Here is a 24,537-nt window from a genome sequence, read left to right as displayed (position 1 = left end):
AACTGCTCGCCGGTGTCACCATCGCACAGGGAGGTGTTCTTCCCAACATCCAGGCTGTACTTCTGCCCAAGAAGACCGAGAAGAAAGCCAAAGCTTAAATAAGCTTTGACTCACAAAAACGGCTCCTTTAGGAGCCACCAAATATAACAAAAGTCTTGGCCCACATGAATACTAATATACAAAGTGGAAACACATTTGTTAAAATCGGTTCTACTTTCATTGAGCTATGAAAATCCAAAGCCCTGCACTATTTCTGTTTCTTTATTGAAACTGAGACATTATACTCTCGGTTTGTTGAAATCCAGTATTTACTATGAAATTAAAAATATTTCCTACGTATCGGTCCGTTTGTCTGCATGACTGCGCAAACGTTGTAATCTTGCGCGCCGATATGTAAATCGCACTTCTAAATAAACACGCGCTACAACTACACACGGTCCGTCTGGCACATCTTCGAAAGCGCTTTTAGTTGAGCTTGCAAAAACGAAGAAAGAATTACGAGAAGCCTTCTTGTATGCAAGCCCTTTTAGCAAATCAAATTCAGAACTGCGAATCGTCCAAGTTGTGCGCGCGAGCAAAGTAGGTCGACCGTTACAGAAAAGGCGCCAAAACCTCGCATGAATAAACAATAAAGCTCACCTATTATTGGACTGAAATTAAAGGACATACTCGGGCTTGTCTTAATTCAAACTGAAACATGGTACTCGGTTTGTTGAAATCTTGTATTTACAATGCACTAAGTTGCTTATCTGTCTGTCTTTTTGTCTGCAATATGAGCAAACGCTTTTAAACGCGCGAGATCTACGCAAATATAAATCGAACTTTTCTTTTTGACCGTGCGCAATTTATGCTATGGACTTTCGTGCAAAAGATATATGCGTGCACATTAGTTAATGGCCAAAAATCAAGAAAGAATTGTGAGAAACCTTGGACAAGCCCTTGTCTAAAATTCGAAAAAAATGAGAACTGCAACTGTGCGCACGCGCAATTTAAGATCGACCGTAACAGAAATGGCGCCAAAACCTCGCATGAACAAATTGAAAGCTCACTCATTTTTCGGCTGAAGGGATATCGCAGAATGTTGGTGGAATATTCGAGCAATGAACATTATTAGGCGGCTTCCTTAAGCGCGCGCGCTCTGAAGAACAAGAGTCACTGTTTGGATCGTGGATACTGTACGTTGCCTTCAGCGCGCTATACTACTGCATTAGTGTTTGTAATATCTTGCTGCTTACATCATAGATCATAACGAAACATTTTATTGTTCATGACTTTTGAGAGATTTGGTGGCTCCTAAAGGAGCCGTTTGTTTGTGTTGGAAGACTCTGCAGTTTAACCGCCAAATCCGTACAGAGTACGGCCTTGTCGTTTCAGAGCGTACACCACATCCATGGCTGTCACAGTCTTTCTCTTGGCGTGCTCGGTGTAAGTCACAGCATCACGGATCACGTTCTCAAGGAAAACTTTGAGAACGCCACGAGTCTCCTCGTAGATCAGGCCAGAGATTCGCTTGACACCGCCACGACGAGCAAGACGACGGATGGCTGGCTTGGTGATGCCTTGGATGTTGTCACGAAGGATCTTTCGATGACGCTTGGCGCCTCCTTTTCCTAGACCTTTGCCTCCTTTACCGCGACCAGACATGATTGCTTGCTTGTATCACTGAGATATAACCAACGAAGCGCCGATTATGATATTTATAAGGTGAAGAATGACCTCTCAGAAAACACAACATGAGTATGCGTGTCCTTATTGGCTACTTATATAAAACAAAGCCAAGTGTCAGTAAATACTGTTGATTATCATAAAACACCGTTCGTTTTCATTCACACTACACGTGCGAGGAAATCAAGTCTTTTCCGCTTATAAAACCTAAATAAAACTTCGTAAGGAAACAACTGTTCAACTTTCTTTCTACTTAAACGATTCTCCTTTAATTCATAGCGGAAAAACTGTTAAAATCCCCGAAAAGTTTCTTCGGATCGAAATACAGTCACAGAACCGTGAAATTATTTGGTGATATTATGTTAAACCAATCAAATCTCATAGTTTTGAACCAATCACGAACAAGCCCGCCAGGTATAAATCCGTTTGTAACGTTATTTTGTTATTATCAGGGATATTTCTCGATATCGAACATGGCACGTACCAAGCAAACTGCTCGTAAATCAACTGGTGGAAAAGCTCCACGAAAACAGCTCGCCACAAAGGCAGCTCGTAAGAGCGCTCCCGCTACCGGTGGAGTCAAGAAACCTCATCGTTACAGGCCTGGTACAGTCGCTCTTCGTGAGATCCGTCGTTACCAGAAATCCACCGAGCTGCTGATTCGCAAGCTGCCCTTCCAGCGTCTTGTGCGAGAAATCGCTCAGGATTTCAAGACCGATCTGCGTTTCCAGAGCTCCGCTGTGATGGCTCTTCAAGAAGCTAGCGAGGCTTACCTTGTTGGTCTGTTTGAAGACACCAACTTGTGCGCCATCCACGCCAAGCGCGTCACCATCATGCCCAAGGACATTCAGTTGGCCCGCCGAATCCGTGGAGAGCGAGCTTAAGTGGATAACACCTCTACAAAACAAACGGCTCCTTTAGGAGCCACCACATGAATAAAAGCAATGACCAACTGATTTTTATATCACAACAAATTATGATATTCCCCTCACAGCAGATAAAATAGAGATATTGCTTCACTGTGCGTTAATAGCAGAAAGCTATAAAGACGTAGCAACTTGTCTTAAAAGCGGAATACTTCTAGAGCAAAAATTTAAAACGCGAGGCGACGCAGCGTTAAGTAGAAAGAAACCTTTTGGACCAGGGAAGGTTATAAACCAGAATGCTTTCTTTTTGGGTTAAAAATGCAAAAATCCGAATCAAGGTATTTGAAGTAATTAGTTAAACGGCACTGTATATAAAGAGCCGAGTACACAGTTTAGTTTCGGGACGAACTCAAAGGATCACGGGCGTACTTTATAATGTAAGCTAAAACCTTTTATTTTTGACGGGTTCAGGAGCCCGAGCCCAAGAGCCTGGAACAGGCTAATCTCCTGACTGGTTTTATTAGTCAAAAGTTAAGTTATTGTCCAAGAATCAGTTCGCAATAAGTTAGCAAATTATTTCCCTTGGCTTTGCAAGAGAAATAGGTCTAATTTTTAAAAATGTTATTAAGAGAAGCCATTTTCTGCAGACTTTCCGGGCACTGAGCGCGTTACAATCGAGCGCGCAAACTAAAACGAATCTTGCATAAATCACTATCCCGCGGATGGCGCGTGTGGTTTGTTTTGTTAACAATTATCCACTGGATACCCGTTAATCTAGCTAGTGGATAGCGTTATCCAACCTTCCATGATCCAACAACCGGGGCTAGATATTTTTAAAATGAATGCCCGGTGAAGAGCCTTGAAAGCACTTCATGATTGTTTTATCGCTCAACTGGCTTTCGCGTGTCACGCACACGAGATCACGAGTCACGCGTCATTCGAGACCGTTCTGAGACCGTCACAGTCAAAGCGAGCTTTCAGCGACAAATCTTTAGAAAATATTTTTTTTTGCCGAGTCTCCTTAGAAATAAAATTGAACAGCGAATAACTTTTAACGTGTACGTATGTTACGGGCAAGGAATAGAAGACAGGACGAGCCAAATGCTTTCACAGCACAAGTTTATAGCTTTATAAATCCAAAGAAAGGATTACTTTTTCGGAGGAGTGCTCTGTTGATTATTGCTCTTTTATTTCATGTGGTGGCTCCTAAAGGAGCCGTTTTGTTTGGTGAAGGAGCGCCTCACCCCTTATGCTTTCTTCGCTGGTTTCTTGGCGGGCTTCTTCGCCGCTGGTTTCTTCGCTGCTTTCTTGGGTGACTTTTTAGCTGCGGGTTTCTTCGCCGGTTTCTTAGCTGCGGGCTTCTTTGCTGCTGGTTTCTTAGCTGCGGGTTTCTTTGCTGCTGGCTTTTTCGCTGCTGGTTTCTTTGCGGCCTTCTTTGCCGCCGGTTTCTTCGCTGCCTTCTTGGCGGCGGGCTTCTTTGGTTTGGCGGCGGGCTTCTTCTTTGCAGCGGGCTTCTTCTTCGGTTTCTTCTCCTTCTTTTCCTCCTTGGGCACCTTGAAGGAGCCTGAAGCACCAACTCCCTTGGTGTGCACAAGCTTTCCACTGGCGGCGCCTCTCTTCAAAGCCATCTTCAGGTGAGAACCGACCTCGCCAACCTTGTAGTTGGCTTTGATGTATTTCTCGATGGCTTGGCGGGATGAACCGTTTCGTTCCTTCAGTGCTACAATGGCAGCCTTGATCATATCCAAATAAGGTGGATGATCAGCAGGCTTTTTAGGCGCTGCTGGCTTTTTCTTAGCTGGCGACTTTCCTGCTTCGGACATCTTGTAATTGTAGAACAACGAACCTTACTCTCGCTAAGGAACTGAAGATTCAAATAGTCTGTTGAGTGAGAGCGCAAAGTAAATGCGCAACATGCGGACCACTGAGGAAACAGGGTTGGAAAATGGCGTCGCGAATTTCTGTGCTTGTTTGTCCAGCGATTTGCGCAAATAAAGTGTGATACTCCGACATTTTATTGAACCTAAGCTTAACAGTTTGTAGTTGTGATATTTTTCAAGTTGAAAATGTCAACATAGTTGAAATAAAGTCTGAAAGAGGGTGAAATTTTAAGCGTACAAGTTCATAAAGTGGTAACTTTATATACAATATTTCGTCTTTACAGCTAAATAACTCTGGTTCAGGTCGCTATCATTCAAAATATCGTAAATACTGGGAAAGATAAACTCCTAAACCTTCCATTTCTCTGATCAAATTGGTACTCATTTTGATTTCCAAAGGCTGAACGTCTCTGAAGTTTTAACAACAAGGACAAACTCCCTCAGTCCGCCATTTGTCTGTCACTCATGATGTTCCGATCAAATCATCAGAAAATGCGCTTGAAACCTTGAATGTAATTCGCTTTCGATGACGCGAGGGTTACTTAGTAAAAGGCATGATACGAAAACTGATGTTTAGAATTTTACTCTTGATTTTGTTAGAGCTTAAAGCAAACACATTACATATTGCATCTACTCAAAGGTCATTTACTGTCTATCTTGTCCATCGTAAGCGGGCTAAATTTATCTATCAAATGTTTCTACAACCTATAAACGCGCTCTCAGTTTCTTGAAATCGTAACGTGAGTGGTCCTAGAAAGTGGAGAAGCGGAAACGCTATGAAGTGAATTGGTAAAAATGATCTAATATGCGCCATTCTTGGTTTGTAACCACAACGATCTGAGCATAAACGCAACTAAACGCGGTCAACATTTATACCTAACATTGCCATCAAATAAATTCATGCTCTGATCCTAGACGAACTCATGACAACAATATATCGTAATACATAAATATATACTTTCTTTTCTATACTGCAGGCTACAGACCAAGCGAGTAAAAAGTATTCGGTATTTGAAACAAGGACCACGGCCAGTTCATTTATACAGCACTTTCGTTATATACACGGCTACGCGCCAAAGTCACGCGCCAAATAACTACGAAACTACAACCCAATTTTCAGACTAAAAATGTAATAAATGAACTGTTGGTGAGAAAGGAAAACCTTTCTTTGGGTAGAGCATTGAGCCTATGAAGAGCTTCTGCAAAAATTATTTACATGAATCTCATGTTCCCTCATCGATCGAACGTAAACAGGGCTCACTTGAGTTCGCGTTCAAGAAATTTAGAATTAGTTATCGATTAATTATTGTTCGATGTAGGAGTACAAAACTTAAATTCTTCCCCGTGATTTAGATTTTTTTATTATACGTTGTCCGAAGTTGTGGCAACCAGATTCCTGTTCGTGAGCGTATCAACAAATGGCCGGAAATCTCGTTCAGGTTACAGGCGACAACGGAAGCGCAGTTTTCACTTGAAAACGCGCGCCAAGCCAACCATGCTGAAAACTGCTATCAGATTTTTCTGTCACTGAAATACGAAGAATCGCATATCAGTTCTAAATGCTTTGGTCCTAAAGCGGTTTTCTTCAAAACAGGAAAGAGTGAAGGGCTTATTTCGAGTTGTAGTTTTATACATAACCGAGCGACGGGATGGTAACTCGTTCGGTGGCGCGCGTAATTCTCCAAAACAACTAACGAAACGGATTTACTGTGTAACGAAACGTTTCTGCAACAAAACTCTCCCAACCAACTTCTATTCACGTTTTCAGCACCTCGAAATAAAGACTTTTTTTTCCTACATAACAAATATGTTGCCAAAACATTGGGTCGCGGAGACATGGCTGATGGGTATCGAACAAAATTTCTTCCCTCTATTTATTTGAAGTTATTCCTAATGGATCAATCGGTCATTGCTTTTATTCATGTGGTGGCTCCTAAAGGAGCCGTTTGTTTTGTAGAGGTGTTATCCACTTAAGCTCGCTCTCCACGGATTCGGCGGGCCAACTGAATGTCCTTGGGCATGATGGTGACGCGCTTGGCGTGGATGGCGCACAAGTTGGTGTCTTCAAACAGACCAACAAGGTAAGCCTCGCTAGCTTCTTGAAGAGCCATCACAGCGGAGCTCTGGAAACGCAGATCGGTCTTGAAATCCTGAGCGATTTCTCGCACAAGACGCTGGAAGGGCAGCTTGCGAATCAGCAGCTCGGTGGATTTCTGGTAACGACGGATCTCACGAAGAGCGACTGTACCAGGCCTGTAACGATGAGGTTTCTTGACTCCACCGGTAGCGGGAGCGCTCTTACGAGCTGCCTTTGTGGCGAGCTGTTTTCGTGGAGCTTTTCCACCAGTTGATTTACGAGCAGTTTGCTTGGTACGTGCCATGTTCGATATCGAGAAATATCCCTGATAATAACAAAATAACGTTACAAACGGATTTATACCTGGCGGGCTTGTTCGTGATTGGTTCAAAACTATGAGATTTGATTGGTTTAACATAATATCACCAAATAATTTCACGGTTCTGTGACTGTATTTCGATCCGAAGAAACTTTTCGGGGATTTTAACAGTTTTTCCGCTATGAATTAAAGGAGAATCGTTTAAGTAGAAAGAAAGTTGAACAGTTGTTTCCTTACGAAGTTTTATTTAGGTTTTATAAGCGGAAAAGACTTGATTTCCTCGCACGTGTAGTGTGAATGAAAACGAACGGTGTTTTATGATAATCAACAGTATTTACTGACACTTGGCTTTGTTTTATATAAGTAGCCAATAAGGACACGCATACTCATGTTGTGTTTTCTGAGAGGTCATTCTTCACCTTATAAATATCATAATCGGCGCTTCGTTGGTTATATCTCAGTGATACAAGCAAGCAATCATGTCTGGTCGCGGTAAAGGAGGCAAAGGTCTAGGAAAAGGAGGCGCCAAGCGTCATCGAAAGATCCTTCGTGACAACATCCAAGGCATCACCAAGCCAGCCATCCGTCGTCTTGCTCGTCGTGGCGGTGTCAAGCGAATCTCTGGCCTGATCTACGAGGAGACTCGTGGCGTTCTCAAAGTTTTCCTTGAGAACGTGATCCGTGATGCTGTGACTTACACCGAGCACGCCAAGAGAAAGACTGTGACAGCCATGGATGTGGTGTACGCTCTGAAACGACAAGGCCGTACTCTGTACGGATTTGGCGGTTAAACTGCAGAGTCTTCCAACACAAACAAACGGCTCCTTTAGGAGCCACCAAATCTCTCAAAAGTCATGAACAATAAAATGTTTCGTTATGATCTATGATGTAAGCAGCAAGATATTACAAACACTAATGCAGTAGTATAGCGCGCTGAAGGCAACGTACAGTATCCACGATCCAAACAGTGACTCTTGTTCTTCAGAGCGCGCGCGCTTAAGGAAGCCGCCTAATAATGTTCATTGCTCGAATATTCCACCAACATTCTGCGATATCCCTTCAGCCGAAAAATGAGTGAGCTTTCAATTTGTTCATGCGAGGTTTTGGCGCCATTTCTGTTACGGTCGATCTTAAATTGCGCGTGCGCACAGTTGCAGTTCTCATTTTTTTCGAATTTTAGACAAGGGCTTGTCCAAGGTTTCTCACAATTCTTTCTTGATTTTTGGCCATTAACTAATGTGCACGCATATATCTTTTGCACGAAAGTCCATAGCATAAATTGCGCACGGTCAAAAAGAAAAGTTCGATTTATATTTGCGTAGATCTCGCGCGTTTAAAAGCGTTTGCTCATATTGCAGACAAAAAGACAGACAGATAAGCAACTTAGTGCATTGTAAATACAAGATTTCAACAAACCGAGTACCATGTTTCAGTTTGAATTAAGACAAGCCCGAGTATGTCCTTTAATTTCAGTCCAATAATAGGTGAGCTTTATTGTTTATTCATGCGAGGTTTTGGCGCCTTTTCTGTAACGGTCGACCTACTTTGCTCGCGCGCACAACTTGGACGATTCGCAGTTCTGAATTTGATTTGCTAAAAGGGCTTGCATACAAGAAGGCTTCTCGTAATTCTTTCTTCGTTTTTGCAAGCTCAACTAAAAGCGCTTTCGAAGATGTGCCAGACGGACCGTGTGTAGTTGTAGCGCGTGTTTATTTAGAAGTGCGATTTACATATCGGCGCGCAAGATTACAACGTTTGCGCAGTCATGCAGACAAACGGACCGATACGTAGGAAATATTTTTAATTTCATAGTAAATACTGGATTTCAACAAACCGAGAGTATAATGTCTCAGTTTCAATAAAGAAACAGAAATAGTGCAGGGCTTTGGATTTTCATAGCTCAATGAAAGTAGAACCGATTTTAACAAATGTGTTTCCACTTTGTATATTAGTATTCATGTGGGCCAAGACTTTTGTTATATTTGGTGGCTCCTAAAGGAGCCGTTTTTGTGAGTCAAAGCTTATTTAAGCTTTGGCTTTCTTCTCGGTCTTCTTGGGCAGAAGTACAGCCTGGATGTTGGGAAGAACACCTCCCTGTGCGATGGTGACACCGGCGAGCAGTTTGTTCAACTCCTCGTCATTACGGACAGCCAGCTGAAGGTGACGGGGGATGATTCTTGTCTTCTTGTTGTCACGAGCCGCGTTGCCCGCCAACTCCAGGATCTCGGCGCTCAAATACTCGAGCACGGCAGCCAAGTACACTGGAGCACCGGCGCCAACACGCTCAGCATAGTTGCCTTTGCGGAGAAGACGGTGGATACGACCAACTGGGAACTGAAGCCCTGCTCGGGATGAGCGGCTCTTGGACTTGGTGCCCTTTGCCTTTCCTTTACCTCGACCAGACATGATTGAATGTAAAACTTACGAGAATAAGTTTCCGAGTGAATGAAACAGAAGTGATATGTACTACATTTTATTTGCTACTAGTCGAATACCGAGGATCGAAATACACCAATAAGAACTTTTCATTTGACAAGGGAAAACAAAGACCCAAAGTGGTATAAACAAACCACATGCAAAATAACATGACCCCTAAGGTCTGACCAATTAGGAATCGAGAATTTCGATCTTTATGGTAATTGATCCTTTCAAAATTTTATCATAAATACAAAATGCATCATCCAGTCTTCATTCAAATCCATTCTGATATACAGACATGACACCCAAAGTTGCAGGAAAAAAAGGCGAGAAGAAAGCCGGTAAGGCAAAGGCCGCGGCTGACGGAAAGAAGAAGAGAAGGGGAAAGAGAAAGGAAAGCTATGCAATCTACATCTACAAGGTGTTGAAGCAAGTGCACCCTGACACTGGTATCTCCAGCAAAGCCATGGGCATCATGAACTCGTTCGTCAACGACATCTTCGAGCGCATCGCCACCGAAGCTTCCCGCCTTGCCCACTACAACAAGAAATCAACCATCAGCTCCCGCGAGATCCAGACCGCCATCAGGCTGCTTCTGCCCGGTGAACTGGCCAAACACGCCGTGAGTGAAGGAACCAAGGCTGTGACCAAGTACACCAGCAGCAAGTAAACTCACTTTGTGGGTTTCCCGCCAAAACAGATGGCTCCTTTAGGAGCCACCAAATGTTGTAAAAATCAATGACTAACAGCTCTTCTTCCTTTCTTTTGGCTCCTTATCCTAGTATTAATTATAAACTCATTTTTGTAGTGTGGAAACTTTCCGCTAAACAGAAAATGTCGTATCGATCCTGTGCCCAATCAACATGATATTTAGCCTTTAGGCCACGAGTAGTCCCTCTTTCGCTTTGTCCGCCGTGCGTGACGTACCCTGTGTGCGAGAGGTTTTTTTTTTTTTCCTTTTTTGCAGCGAATCTGCGATTGTGAGCGGCGAAGCCGCGATCGAGATCCTGGCGAGAGAGGAAAAAAAAACTTTTTCTCTCTCGCCAGGATCTCGATCGCGGCTTCGCCGCTCACAATCGCAGCTTCGCTACGGAAAAAAAAAAAACCCCTCTGGTACCCAGGGTATGCGTGACGCGAAAGAAAACCGCAAGAAAAAAATGGCCGCGCGAATTCCTGAGGGCGAGAAGCACGCGCGCGTCACGCCCTCAGGATATTTCAGTTACCTATTTTTTTTCCCGCAACTAACATGAAGATAGTAGGAGCGTAAAAAGAATTTTCTTCCCATAGACAATCTTCTTATGAAGAGCTTAGCGGTAGCTCATAAACATTTGTGTTCCGTACCGCATGGTGACAGCAAGCATCAGGAGTAGTGACCGAGAGTCTTGAACAGGTTTATCTGGAGTCGAGACTATACAATCTCCGATATCCATATGCTCTCTGGTCTCCGTTTCGGCGGGGCAACGCCTGATTCCGCTTTAGATTGCCAACAACAGTCCCTCAAACGAGAGGGTTTGTATAAGAATAATTTAACGGTTTAAAGCCGAGATTAGCTAATTAACAAGATTCTCTAGCCTTGATCAATAAAATAGAAAGATCGCGGAATAAGAACAAATTGTTGCTGTGTGTCACTTTGAATTGAACTGCATTAGATTAAGTTTACAAAAATTGTTTAAGGGTATTCAAGTTTTTAGAGACGTTTCGAGAAAAACCAATTCCCCTTGCGGACTGATGGAAGTATCAAGGACCCAACACAATCAAAGACAACTGCAAATGGCATCTAAAGGGTTCGCTTTATTTAAGTGCAAAATAGTAACAAATATCCATAGATATTCAGTTCTAATTTGCGTTGTACATTCACTTCTGAAAATTTCACCTAACTTGCATAGTGGTGGTGTCTTGTTAGACGAGTCCAAAATTTCTGTAAAATTCCTGCAGAGATTAAAGCGAAAGAAAATTAAATGTGACTTAAAAGAACAAAGAGTTTGACAAGTTGATGTTGTCATTGTCCGATTGATAACTTAAAAACCAAGAGTAGTGTTGTATTACTTTTGCATATCGTCCTATGCCTTGTGTGAGTTACGCGCCCTTATTTTGATCAAGAAAACCGATCGGCCCGTTCATTTTGAGGTTCCATTTTATTTCAAGGTAGAAACAAATGCGCGCAGATTACGTCAACTCCCTGGCTCTACACTGGTCGGCTCGCTGCGTTGTTTCAAATACGATTGTGTCAAGTGTGTCAGCGTCAGTATAATCAAAGAATCGGACCGGGTTTTCTCCCGTCCAGATTTGCGCTACTGTACCAAACCAAGAGAAAATTTTCTCTCATTTTCTCTTGACCAAACTCGAAGCTCGCTGATCATAAGTCGAGGGAGAAAAAGGGCGACTGTATCTTTCGAATCAACCAGGAAAACAAGGTAAACAAGGTGAATAAGGTTTTTTTTTTTTACGTTTCTCGCGAGATCCCTGGAGAAGGTTCAGGGAGGAAATATTAAAGTCAGGCATGTTGAACGGCTGGCTCTTAAGTATAGAGTGATGGCGTCAATAAAATTGACCAGTCATAATGTGCGTACTATTAAGCAAGAATAAATAGAATCCCAAACTTTTTCCGAAACTTTCGGGAACAATTTTTTCCCTAACTGAAAACACGTAAACAAATATCTATTCTTACCTCGCTTAGGACCAAACCGCCCTTTGTCTAGTACGGTATTCGTCCCATTTGCTGCCCATGGCGGAACATAAGCTGGTGTTGTCCATGTACCACGCCCAGCTATTCTTCTGACATCTTTGTGTCTAGATGATCCCGAAGACATGCCAACTATCCTTCCTCCTGTAGCTTCAAAAGGCCTTGAATCTCGCCGTAAGCTCCGGCGTCTCACGTGTTTGTTAAACTCTTTAATGTCTTCTTCTTCCGAATCCGACTCTAATCCCCAAAACTTATCTCTTTCCTTTAACCATCTTTTACATTCTTCGCATCGTGTAACTGTCACGCTTTGGGACTTTCCTTGTTTGAGATCGTCCTCACCGCTTTTAACTACAGATGTAGTCTTTGTCCTAAGGTTTCCACAGCGCGCATCTCGAGCTCTTTGTAACTCTCTCTTGCATTGCTGAATCGTGTAGTCCGCCGAATTCACCAGCTCTGAACTAATCTTTGTGCGTCTCCTTGCTGATGCTAAACGTGTTTTTCGCTCCCTAAGAAAACCCTGAAGACTGTTAATCCTATCTTGAAGTATCTGGTCAGTTGATTTGAAACGCTCTTTGCTATCATCGGACGTTTCTTCCGAGTCCTGGTTCTCGTTTCCCACATCTGAACCGGCGCGCACAGGAGCAGGTGAACCCGGCAAATCAAACCTCACCTTGTACATGTATCGTGGAAGAGTGGATTTCAGTCTTAAGCTTGACTGGCCGAGTATTTCCTTCCTTTTAGCACTGATTCTGCTCCATATCTCATCATCATCTACGGGATAAGACTTACTGAATTAAAATAATAGCTGATGACAAGAAAAGTCAGAAAGACTTGCGCTGGACGTTACGTTGCGTTGGCGCACCCAAATGTCTAATGTCGGTCCGAAACTATGGTATCTTACTGAACAATGTGTAACGTATGGATCAATTGGTTTGTATGTTAGTCATTTAGAAGTTGTCACGGTTCTAATAAAACAAATATGTTTAAACTGATTTCGGTCGGTCAGTTGGTCAGTCAGTCAGTTAGTCAGTCAGTCAAGCAGGCAATGAGGCACAAAGACAGGCAGTCAGTCGGTCAGGCAGGCAGTTAAGGAGTCAATTAGTCTATCAGACAATCAGACAGACAGACAGACAAGTAGGTAGGTAGGCAGGCAGGCAGGTAGTCACTTTATCAGTCAGTTTTTTGGTCAGCCGATCCGTCAGTCGCACAGCCAGACTGACAATTTGTCGGTCTCAGTTCAGTCGGACAATCAGGCAGGCAGTCAGTCTGTCTGTCCCTGTCTGCTTGTCTGTTTGTCAGTCAGTAAGTCAGCCAGTTACATTTACAGAGAAAAGCTGATTTACGTTGGTCTTGCATATCTAGATCTCGGTAAGTTCAGCAATAACGAAAAATTGATAATATACAGTGGCTAAATAATTATTCATTTAAGATTTTTCATATCATTGAGAACATTTCAAATGACTTACCTTCTTCGTTAAAATTATTTTTTGAATGCTTTATAGTGTCTTCCAGATCGAATCTCGTCTCTACCAAGTCCATTCTCATTTTAATCTCATTTAATTCACTGAATAATTCGTCTAACGCCATTGCTTTCACGTGGCTTTTCAAGTCTTTTAAAACTTCTTCAATCTCCGTAATGTCGTTTCTTCCTAAACGCTCAGTGACGTACCTTCTTGTCAGAATCTCACGAATACTTTTCAAAGCCTCTAAAATGACAAGTTTGTCTTGTTCGTCGGCTGCTGCATGGAAATTCTTGTACAGTTTTAAAATTGACTGTAGTTTCGTTAAGAGCTGTTCGTCTTTGCGTAGAACTCTCTTCTCCGCCGTCATGGTTATAAATAGTCTTTCTTTTTTAAGTAAACCTTGATAACAATTTTCATTCACATTTTCATCTTTTGCCGGCGCGTTTACATATCCTGGCAACGATTGTTCACGTCATAACATCTCGATTCGAACAACATGCGCGTGTTGTGGTGGACCAAATGGCGCGCGTCTAATAAAATACAGAATTTCAGAACAGATTCAAAACAATTGGCAAACCGTCAAGACAGAAATATCGTGATGCTAGTAAAACGGAATCTCAGTTGGACGCAAGTTTGAAATATAAATTTGAGTTCGGCAAACGGAATGAAAAGCTACCCGCAAGCGCGCACAAGTTGGCAAAAATCTCATTTCAATGGTACAGGTTGGTTTCCGCGCGCGCTGTCATTCAGCAGTCATCTAATGGCGCAAGACACACATGCTTTGACTTGCGCAGGGTAGCAAAACGTGGAAAACGTAAGTCGTCAACTTGAGTACAAAGTAGATCTTGATCAAAATGATCGCAGGCCAAAACAGAGTCGAAAGAGTTCACATGTCGACAGAAGCTATAAACTTGCGTCCTCTCGATTCTGTGCGCATTTCACCGGGGCTTTAGAGCTAAAAAGTAACTATAGTGGAGTACGAGTGGACGAAATTGGATGACACTGGAGCGAATTACAGATTGAATTGATCAAAACTTGAGTCTTTTCAACTGACTGATGTGACTGAATATTCTGGTCATAATTACTTCACTGAACTACAATTTAGTATTCAGTATAAAGATTTCTACTTCGTATCTGTCCTTTAATAATTTTCGGTAAGCTTCGGAATTTTCCGGAAAGCAATCGGAAGAGTTCACATAACCTTAAGCTTAGGCTAATCTCTATTTCGTTATTAATCAGCTGTTTCCCCTCTTGTGTTCATTAAGCTCACCTGTACAATGTGTCACAAAGCGCACTCATGATCATGGGTGAGACAACAAATAAACAAGAGTGTTAGGTTTTAAAGAAACTGTTGTACTGCTTCGGCGGGCAACCTAAACACTCAGATATTTGTCAACTTGCGGTTGATAAAGGTTTAACCGTCGTTGCGAGTTTGTGAAGCTGATGTCTCGAGCGTTAGATCGACCTCCGTCACAGTAAAGAGGGGGATTGTGGCTGCATGCGTGTTGCATGGTGGAGTAAGGAGTTACTCTATTAGAGAAAGCATTTCTTTGATGTCACAATGAAATGTTTTTGTACGATTTCGCAATAGGCTATTTCTGAATTACCGTAAGTCTCTTTCTCAAAGCAAGTCTTCGTGCCCATCCTTTCACATGAAAATGAAATTTCTTTCATATGCAAATTTAACTCAATTTCATATGAATAGTTGTGGGCCAGAATTGGATTTGCTTTAGTAGAGAGGCCTAAGGCAACTCACTATATTTGTGAAAAGAAATTGTCGCAGAAACAGAAATCACAATGCTTACAATTTTTTGACAATCAAAGATAATAACAATAGTAATTATAATTGTGAACGAGATATTTGATCGAATGGTCAGGGTGACAAAGCGACATGTGACTTTTTTCGTTCACAATAATGACACTAGAATTCACGACAGGATCATTAAAATGGTCACCCATGCGTTGATTCAAAGACACTGGAAATAATTAGTCTTTTGTTTCTTTGTTCAATATTTTGTTGCTTTTGCTTCTAGTTCTAAGCCTTTAGTGCCAAAAAAAAGATTAACTCTGTTAAGGGCACTTGACCTTGACCAAAACATTTCAAATACTTTCCTTACTGTAGTCTCGGAATTCAATAAAGAGAATGAAATATAATTCAACCTGCTTTTAAATGACAGACATTTTAAATAACTTGGCAGATACCTGTAGTTAAGCTTACCAGCGATTTAATTTGAAGGCCATAATCATTTCGACTGTCTATTTGTTGAAAACTCTTCGTGTGCGAAGTATTGAACTAAAGAACAAATTGTGTACAGTAATCATTGGGTAAAAGTCTTATGCGCAGAATCAGTTTTGCATTCAGTTGAGGGTATTTATATCTGTAACTTGTTGGGATATTAAACGTTTGGGAGCAAACAACACTGCTATGGTAAGTACCGTTGGTTTTAAGCTTACTTATTTTAACGTAGATGATATTTCCTATACTAAGCGAGTCAATTGGAAAGTCAAGATTGTCAGCTGCCAAAGGTACATCCCTAAATAAAATAGTGTAATACGTCGTCCCTTCAATCATTTCACAAACGAGTGGAAGTCTTAGGATGCCAAAAACAAATAATTAAATGATTTTCACTCCGAAAGAGTGGGTGCCAAATCAATAATCAAACTTGTCAATATTTTAAGGTGTGTTTTGCAGTCCGTCTAAATATTTCTCAACCTTTAACCCTTCCACTTTTATCTACGATTTTAATGTCGTCGTTGATTTTTCTTTCTTTTAGCTGACACATTCAGTATATATATCACAGCAAGGTTCACTTCTAACTTCTTAGATAATTTCTACTTTTAAGTAGACCGAGTTCAGTACCTGTGAATAAACTGGACAACAATTTAAAAAAAAAAACCATTAATACTAATCAGTAATTCTCCACAACAACTTCTATATTCAACGAACCTTGAATCTGGCTTAATAAAATCTTTGTTCATTATACAAAGCGTTCAATTTGTTTCTGTATAGGGAAGGCTTATGATGGCAGTGAAGAGACTTGCTTTCATTTCCTTCTGCGAAATGATTTTGCTGAGTGGATGGATGGTCCCAGGTATACGTACGAGTATATTAGTCGATATTCAAGGAAGCTTGTTGAAAGAATTCTAAGTTGTATATTGTGGTATATTTTGTTTGTCCACCACACAAGAACCGCGTAAAATGACTAATTCTACTTTTAATTTCTTTATAGTACTGATTTAACTCTAACCGCAAATTGTAAGGATCATAGATGTTTATAAATTTAATTTTTTTTATTTTCGCTTTACACGTTTAACTTGTAGGAGAAGGAGTCAAGTTCACGATTCCTGGAGAGGAATTAGACACAAGCAGTGCTAAAGTGGTATATCCTAGAAGACTTTCAAAAAATGATGAAATTAAAGAATGTTTATCGACCAAAGAAAAGGTGACAATTAATGAAGCATTGTATCTTTCATAATTAAATCTTAGATACTAGTAGTATTAATAGTATGGACAGGATCAAGCTTAAGGTACGCTTGGACGGAAACGAAAGAACCACGCTCATCAGTCCGAATCACGTCTGCCTCTATTCTGTTCTCACTAGAGGCAAAAATTGTAAAATTTAGAGTTATTTTTATTATTTCTAAGACTGTAGGAAGGTAGGGTGAAGTTAGGTTAAAAAGTAAATCTGAGGACTTTGAATCCAGCGTCACGAGTATGAGCGTTGGCTATTCTCTGCAAGTTGTGTTCAAAGGCAAAACACTTTAATCATTCACACTGCCATCTTACTAGTATCCTTGAGGCTGACCTTGCATGCGATGAACTAGCATCCCATCCAGGGGGAATTGCAATACCCTACTCCTAGACGCTTCCTTCATTTCACAGTCAGAAACTAGTGCACATGCAAGTTCTACTTCTTAATATATATTTTTTTGTAATTCTTTCAGACAGATCATCACGCTAGTGAAGTGAGCTTCGTTATACCTTCACATAAGGACGAGCATATCGTTGACCTGAAGCAAAACAAGTAAGTAAAAAATTAATTAACGCTAGAATTCTCAAGCCTGACAGGAGGAAAGGGGTATTGTTGTAGAGTGTATGGTGTAGTAAATATCCTCGACAAGAAGCCGTTTGCGTTCCTTAACGATACTCCTCAAATGCGAAAAGAAAACCCTCTTTTTCTACAGTCGGTGAAAGTCGAAGAATATTTAAAGGTGTTAATTGCGCATCAAATGTACTGTAGCGCAGAGGTGATCCTCATAGATACGAATAAAAAAGGCAGTTATTACAGAAAGATATTTATGAAAGGATATCAGAGCTCATTACCTGTGTGAGATATTTGAATGATCACTAAGTTGTTGTGGGGGAGAATCTCCGTTTGGCCTGGTTTTAAAGCTTTACCTTTTACCAATTATATCACATTGCAAAGGCGAATAGGAAGCTCTAACCAATTGATCGCTACTCTTACTTTTATCTGAAAGTTTCATTGTTATGTACTGCTTGCAATGAGAAAAAAAGAGGTAATGCAAATTTATTACATCATCGTTTCTCTCTCTTTCTAGAGAACTTGTGTCTCGTTCCTTTCTGGTGAGATCCTTCCAGGCAGATGGAACACCTGTGATGAAAACGGTAGGAAACAGCGTTTATATAGCGATCAGGCGTTCTTTTTTTTTCGCCGAAAAAAGAACGCCTGATCGCAGGTTACGTTTATCTGGAGTAAATAAGAAGCGATATATGTGCCCTTCTGTACTATGTTGGGGCATAATGCCTGGGAAAATATCAATCATTTCTCTATATGAAAACAGACGCTTATAGGAGTCATGTAGAATTAGCATGAAGTTATGGTAAAGTCATCTCAAGAATAGCTGAATCTCTACTAAAGACCATCTACCCTAAGCATAGCACTCACACACACTGAAGCAAGGGTATCATCATATTTTAAACAAAATGCTGTACTTTTGTGCAGAAGGTTTCTGTTTTTAACAGCGGACACCTTTTGCGAACGGGCACAGATGTCTCTTTAATTTTTAACCCCTCCCCGCCTTGAATGAATCTTTGCATCGAAGGGCCGAGTCACGTATGGAGGAGGGCTTGGGAAAGTGTGTATTGAATCGCGTTGGAAACAGAGCTGTTTCAATGCTTGGCATCAACGAAGGATGTGTGCAGACGAATGTTTTTTTATCTCAATTCCTGTAGGAGAAGTCATGTAGCATGTATGGTTGAATGTTTGTTGTTTTTTTAATATATAGTCCAAACCAGAAAACTGTCATTATCATGGTAAAATCCGAGGCAAGGAGGAATCTACAGCTGTTATTAGCACCTGTAAAGGATTAAGGTAACGTTCTTTTGGATTGTCACGCAATCTCTCTTACAAATGCGACTCGTGACTCAATATACACTTGATGTGATTTTACATGATTTTTCAGTAAATACACTTTCATTCTATTCAGAGGATATATCGATGACGGAAAGGAGCGAGTCTATGTAGAGCCCGTCGATTCAAAGGTTTGTGATGGCATCACGCAAGGCTCAACGTAGTATAATGCAGGACAGATCAGAAACTAAAGACGGGTCCCATCATTGTTACACTATTGACAAAGCAGTTGAGCTGAATTCACTGTTGCTACTGATAAGTCACTTAAACAATGCGTCACGTTACTTAGCAACACCAGTTGAAAACTTTGGTTCAAGGATATTCTCAAAGACAAGATCATTACCAACGAAAAAACCTCTTCTGACGTCACACATGTACAGATGTTTTGTTCCTCTCTCTAACACAGGAAGGCGGGTGGAGAGGGTTAGGGTGGGCAGAACGGCCTTAGGACGCTTATATTTAGTATCATTTTAATACCGTTACCGTCGTGCGTTTGAAGTAAAAGGAGAACAAATTGAGGGGAATGATATTTCCTTAGCGAAATTTTCCAGTAATACATATTTCCTTTGTCAAAATAACCATTTTTCTCTCGTTTGATCCGCAGCCAGATGGAGCACACAAAATATACCAAGTAAAGCAGCACAATTACAGTGATAAAGTTTGCCGTACGTATCCTTGCACCTGAAGTTATTGCTGAAAATGGACAAAAATGAATATCAATTAAGTCTCCATTAGTATGAACACTAGAGGTATATCGAATTAGAAAGAAGTCGTCAGTCATCGAGTAAAGTGCTATCTACTTGCGACAGCGCGAGAGAAACTCCACAACTATTGAAGGAAAAGGTACAAAGTGCTGCGAAGTTGTTTATCTCGTATTCTTAACTTGTTTGATACCTCGCTGATGATAGTCTATGAAAGCTGAAAACCACACTCGTCCATCTACCATCGCTCTTCCTTCGTTTTTTCTTGTTTATCTGGTCATTACGTAGAGAACTGTAGAGTTGACGCAATTAACTATTGGACTGAAAACCGGTAAAACCTGCCCTGCTACGGCGTCACCAAGAAGGCGCGCTCAACATTCATTGAACATTAAATTTTTTAGAGACTTTTGTTGATTACAAAGTGAAAATAGAACGGAATTAATGTTTATAACATTTTGATAACAAAGATTAATCATGGCGTAATTATTTTCATCATACTTAGGTACATCTCATTCAAACGTTATTAGGTCAAAATATGAGAAGGAAAGAAACAGGTGGAATGATCGTCATGAGAGTGGTAATAGAACAGCCCAAAGGGTAGGTGAAGTGCTTTGATGGCAGAGTTTTCAGAATAAACTTCTGTCTTTTGGTTACAGGGTTATCATAATTATTCAAACTACCATCAAAACATAGCTGATTCCTCGCATAGTCGATTGAGACGTCAGTCGTTAAAAAGGTTATAACAGTCTAGTATCTGTGCAGAGGTCTACACACTGTCTAATTTTAGTATCATAGTAACAATTTTAAAGAAGTCTGTTTTTCTTTTTATTTCGGTGCTCATTACATCATAATTGGATGTTCATTATCTCAGGTTCGTCGTGGAATTGACGAATTTTACCGTCCTTATTTTACCACCGATGAGACGAGGTACACAGAGCTTATGATCGCTGTCGACAACAATCTGGTGAGATGCGTCTGTTATTTTGTTTACAACTCAGTGAATGGTCGTATGAACTCGATCGAGTGCTCTGCTTCTTCATAACCTGTATTTTGTAACAATTTACAACGAATTCTGGCGTGCAAGAACATGAAGGAAGAAAAAGTTAAAGATAAAGATATCAAAAATAGACGAAATTAGGATAGCGCATGAAGATAGCTGTAGAGATAAAGATATTTTGTGAAGAGAAACATAAAAATCGGTTATCGAAGGTAAAGGTAAAGATAAAGACATTAAAGAGAAAGATAAGATACATATATTGAAGATAAAGGTAAGAGAATAATATTGCATGAAGATAAAGCTAAACATAAAGATATTGTGTGAAGATAAAGTCAATGATAAAGATATTGCATGAAGAGAAAGACAAAGATGAAGACATTGCATGAAGATAAAGGTAAAAATATAGGTATTGCATGATAATAAAAATAAGATATTTCATGAGGACAAACGTAAAGATAAATATAATATTGCAAAATCAAGGTAAATTTTCACTATTTTTCAATCACTTATATCATTGAATGGCATAAGAGCTACCTTATACCACTACACTGTGCAAACAGATTCTTCCATTTTTCTTAACAGTATAAATACTTCGGAAACGAGCAAGAAGAAGTAACCAATCGCATGATAACCTTGGTAAATGCTGTTGATAAGGTAATAAAAAATAACATAACTTATCACCTTAATAGATATTTAGAAAACATGACAGCCCGATCCACTGATTGCCTTATAAAATTGAAATCTAATTCAACAACAACAACAACAACATCTTTTATTTAAACACGGTGGGTTTTAAAGCTAATATAGCTTATGGGGCCGTATTTGAATTCAACTCAGTCTATGGTGCAAATCTGGTATGTTGTAGAGAGAGGTGGACAGTTATCTCATAAAGGAAGCTGAACTAGTCCGAATTAATGTGTTAGAGGGAGTTACAGTGATTACGCTTTTGGACGAACTAGGAAGACGGTGGACGCAACCGCCATAAAAAAATGGTCTCAAAAAGAGGAAGGTGATACATCCTCTTTTGCAGTACTCAGTCCACTGACTATCGATCAGCCTAAGTGGCACTCTACCTGCACGCTCTTTTGTATCAAAATATGAACGTACCTAGTTTCTATCTACAAAAGCGCAAAAGCGTACACGACAATGTCGAAAAGTCTTATGGGTAATGATGAGTTACGGTTGCTTGTTTTACGATAACATGATACATGGATTTATAATTTAGGCGATGCGTCAACGGGCGAGAACAGACAATTTGACAATTTGTTATCTTGGCTATCGCCTCGTGGAACAACAGCTACTTTGACAATGTTATGACGAAATTCATGATCATTAACAGGACAGACGCATGAAAAACTGACGTCAATTTGTTAAATTGAAGCTCAAGGTGTGTCTTTGTGATAGAAGGAAACAGTGCAAGCGCTAGCACGTGTGTTTTAAGCTTCCGCGTCCTTCTTGCGGAAACATGCTGGGAACCTCAATCATGCAAGCAACGCCAAACTAGTACTACCCATAACCAGGGGCCGGCGTCGTCGCGTACGCTTTTACGCTTTTACCTTATAAAAATCAAAAAAATAAAATAAAAAATAAATTACAATATTTAGAGATGAAGCCACTCAGCCTTAGCTGGGTTTCATGCGCGTCCTTTATGATGTTGGAATTTAAATTCGACCATTCGAAAGGAGAGGTTGGTTTTTGTGAAGGGAAGAAAACTGGAGAACCCGGAGAACAACCCTCGGAGCAAGGCTAGAACTAGCAACAAACTCAACCCAAAGTGAAGAATGATCATCGCATGCCAGTAAATTTTCCAATTTAAGCAATTGGAAAGAAGAAGCCTGCGATGATCATTCTTCACTTTCATCTACAACCGCAGTTCATATATGAATTATTTCATATAAACGTCACATCATTTCACTACTCACGGGAAGATATGAACTCAATAAATTGACCTCGCTCCCAATGTGTGGCTTCATTGGTAGAGCATCGCACCGGCACCGGTATCGCGGAGGTCACGGGTTCGAATCCCGTTGAAGCCCTGATTTTTTCAGGCTTCTTCTTTCCAATTGCTTAAATTGGAAAATTTACTGCGATGATCATTCTTCACTTTCATCTACAACCGCAGTTCTTATATGAATTATTTCATATAAACTTCACATCAAACTCAACCCAAATACATATATGGCACCGGCCGATATCGAACCTAGGCCATATTGGTGGGAGGCGAGCGCTCTCGCCAATGTTTCATTCCTCAGCTTCTCTTTGTCGAAACAGCTCTATAAGGTAACATACGCACATGTTCTAGTTGTAAGTAAGAATTTCTTTCAGATTTACAGCAAAATCAACATCAGAATCGTCCTGGTTGCTATGGAATTCTGGACCAATGGCGATAAAATTGTCAGAAGTGAAATTGCAGGCGAATACTACGACAGATTTGCAAAATATCGCAAGAACACGCTGATGAAAACCTTTCCTGATCACGATAACGCACAGCTGATGTGGTGAGTGGTGATTGAACTAAAATTTCTCCTAACAATTTGCCATACTTTCTGGGGAGGGAGGAGGGCACATTTTACATGGCAGTGCAAGGTAGTGAAGAAGATGAAAATTGTGTTTTGGTGTCGCTTAGGATCTTCCATGGCGCCGAATTTTCACTGTTGTTACATGTTATGGAACTCTTAGGGTTCTCTTTCAAAGCCATACAGGAGCTAAATCTAAAGAAATTAAATTTCCTTTAAATCCTTTTTTTTTTTTGAAAAAGAAAAAAAAAAATCTAAACAATATGGATGGTCACCAGATGGACGTTGGTACTTATAGAGATTCAATAACGCAGCTATGTATATCAATTCCATGGGTAAAACCTAACCTCAAACAACAATTTGACCATCGTTTACGTACATGTTATGATTACTCTTTTTCTCTTTCTCAATTCACATTCGTTTCGTACTTTATTTTACTTTTTTTTTGAGCACTTTTATCATGAGCCCCTGACTCGGGAGAATGGGCAACCGCTTCCTGTGTCACGACTTTAAATAAATTATTATTAAATTTTTATTACTATCACTACTCTCTCTCATCACAGTAATAACAGCTGGACCGATGCTGCAGGAATGGCAGCATTATATGGCATGTGTACTGAAAGCTCTTCTGGAATAGTGTCGGTAATAGAACGTGTCCTTTTACTTTAACTTTCTGACTGCTAAACCCGACGAAATCCGGACCGAGTAAGCGGGCCATGGTCCTTGTACCACTTGTGCTGTCAGCACTTTTCACAAAATTTTTTTTTTTTAATGATCAGTTGATGAAGGAGGAAATAGTCTCACAAAAGCTTACAACAAAGCATGCTTAAAGGCGCGATGAGAGAAATCGGGACAGAGATCCACGTTTTGAACCTACAAATTTGTCTCCTGAAAATCGAAGAAAGCCTTCGGCATTCTCCGACTATCCATTCACACTTTCTAGTGCTTACGTTTTCTCTTTGTGTTTCCGTTTTCTCTTTGTTAGTTGTTCCGCAGATGAAATTACAAGTTGTCTAACGTTTAAGGCCACTAGAAGGAAAACAGTCTACAAAAGAGTGTGGTACAAAGGGGAAGTGAAGAACGAAAGACGAAAAGCCTTAACTGGCGCTGTCAGGGATCTCCTGTTGCTTTTTTTTTTGTTCAAAAACCGTTAAAAAACTAACTTTCTGTACGCGCACTATACCACAATGTTGACAAGTTTTCAATGCAACAATGGCCAGAAATAACCTCCAGCACCTGATTGCGCCCCTTTTGGGGGCTAAAATTGCGTACTGAGAGGCTTAAGTAGTATTTTGCGATATCCTTCAATTTCAACTAAACTGAAACTAGAAAAGAACAATTATAGTTTTGCATATGTTTACCGAATGCAAGAAGAAAAAAAAAATCGTGTTAGCGGTGTAAACTCGTGTTGACTTTTTCCACCGTGTGTTTTAATTATTGTAGTGGGATCACTACATTTCTGTGGGACCGTGGATAGCCACAGCTCATGAAATGGGACACAACTTTGGAATGGATCACGATGAAGGTTGGTATTTAACCATTGCGAGAAAACCACGTCTTCCAACTGTGGTTTAGACGCG

The 24,537-nt window shown here is 40.6% G+C and overlaps 8 protein-coding genes and 3 pseudogenes across 8 annotated transcripts in view; 5 read left to right on the top strand and 6 right to left on the bottom strand.

Annotated features, from left to right (window-relative positions):
- Positions 1-185, top strand: part of LOC145468178 (histone H2A pseudogene) — a 494-nt pseudogene extending 309 nt beyond the window's left edge.
- LOC145468117 (D-inositol 3-phosphate glycosyltransferase-like) overlaps positions 1-24,537 on the bottom strand; it is a 358,913-nt gene that overhangs the window by 228,953 nt on the left and 105,423 nt on the right. The gene's annotated exons all lie outside the window — the stretch shown is intronic.
- LOC145468197 (histone H4) lies at positions 916-1,836 on the bottom strand. Its single transcript, XM_081451880.1, has one exon. The coding sequence runs from the start codon at positions 1,642-1,644 to the stop codon at positions 1,333-1,335; it is 312 nt and encodes a 103-aa protein (XP_081308006.1). The 5' UTR covers positions 1,645-1,836; the 3' UTR covers positions 916-1,332.
- On the top strand, positions 1,947-2,633 carry LOC145468168 (histone H3-like). The gene has a single exon (XM_081451853.1). The coding sequence runs from the start codon at positions 2,025-2,027 to the stop codon at positions 2,547-2,549; it is 525 nt and encodes a 174-aa protein (XP_081307979.1). The 5' UTR covers positions 1,947-2,024; the 3' UTR covers positions 2,550-2,633.
- On the bottom strand, positions 3,687-4,421 carry LOC145468167 (uncharacterized). Its single transcript, XM_081451852.1, has one exon. The coding sequence runs from the start codon at positions 4,352-4,354 to the stop codon at positions 3,779-3,781; it is 576 nt and encodes a 191-aa protein (XP_081307978.1). The 5' UTR covers positions 4,355-4,421; the 3' UTR covers positions 3,687-3,778.
- LOC145468169 (histone H3-like) lies at positions 5,647-6,990 on the bottom strand. The gene has a single exon (XM_081451854.1). It carries the CDS (start codon positions 6,904-6,906, stop codon positions 6,382-6,384), a length of 525 nt encoding a protein of 174 aa, XP_081307980.1. The 5' UTR covers positions 6,907-6,990; the 3' UTR covers positions 5,647-6,381.
- On the top strand, positions 7,095-8,042 carry LOC145468196 (histone H4). Its single transcript, XM_081451879.1, has one exon. It carries the CDS (start codon positions 7,287-7,289, stop codon positions 7,596-7,598), a length of 312 nt encoding a protein of 103 aa, XP_081308005.1. The 5' UTR covers positions 7,095-7,286; the 3' UTR covers positions 7,599-8,042.
- On the bottom strand, positions 8,741-9,239 carry LOC145468176 (histone H2A pseudogene; annotated as a pseudogene).
- On the top strand, positions 9,481-10,210 carry LOC145468183 (histone H2B.1 pseudogene; annotated as a pseudogene).
- Positions 10,818-13,738, bottom strand: LOC145468208 (uncharacterized). Its single transcript, XM_081451884.1, has 2 exons — positions 13,375-13,738; positions 10,818-12,679 (listed from the first exon to the last, which is right to left on the bottom strand). Exons 1-2 carry the CDS (start codon positions 13,736-13,738, stop codon positions 11,781-11,783), a joined length of 1,263 nt encoding a protein of 420 aa, XP_081308010.1. The 3' UTR covers positions 10,818-11,780.
- On the top strand, positions 15,840-24,532 carry LOC145468732 (disintegrin and metalloproteinase domain-containing protein 9-like). Its single transcript, XM_081452436.1, has 11 exons — positions 15,840-15,897; positions 16,693-16,814; positions 17,317-17,396; positions 17,932-17,998; positions 18,619-18,704; positions 18,820-18,874; positions 20,316-20,408; positions 21,024-21,095; positions 22,713-22,939; positions 23,521-23,599; positions 24,401-24,532. The coding sequence occupies exons 1-11, from the start codon at positions 15,840-15,842 to the stop codon at positions 24,530-24,532; spliced, it is 1,071 nt and encodes a 356-aa protein (XP_081308562.1).

The sequence above is a fragment of the Orbicella franksi genome, chromosome 14 (assembly GCF_964199315.1).
Source record: "Orbicella franksi chromosome 14, jaOrbFran1.1, whole genome shotgun sequence".
In the NCBI taxonomy this organism is placed as follows: Eukaryota; Metazoa; Cnidaria; class Anthozoa; order Scleractinia; family Merulinidae; genus Orbicella; species Orbicella franksi.
This window is presented reverse-complemented; position numbering and strand designations above follow the sequence as displayed.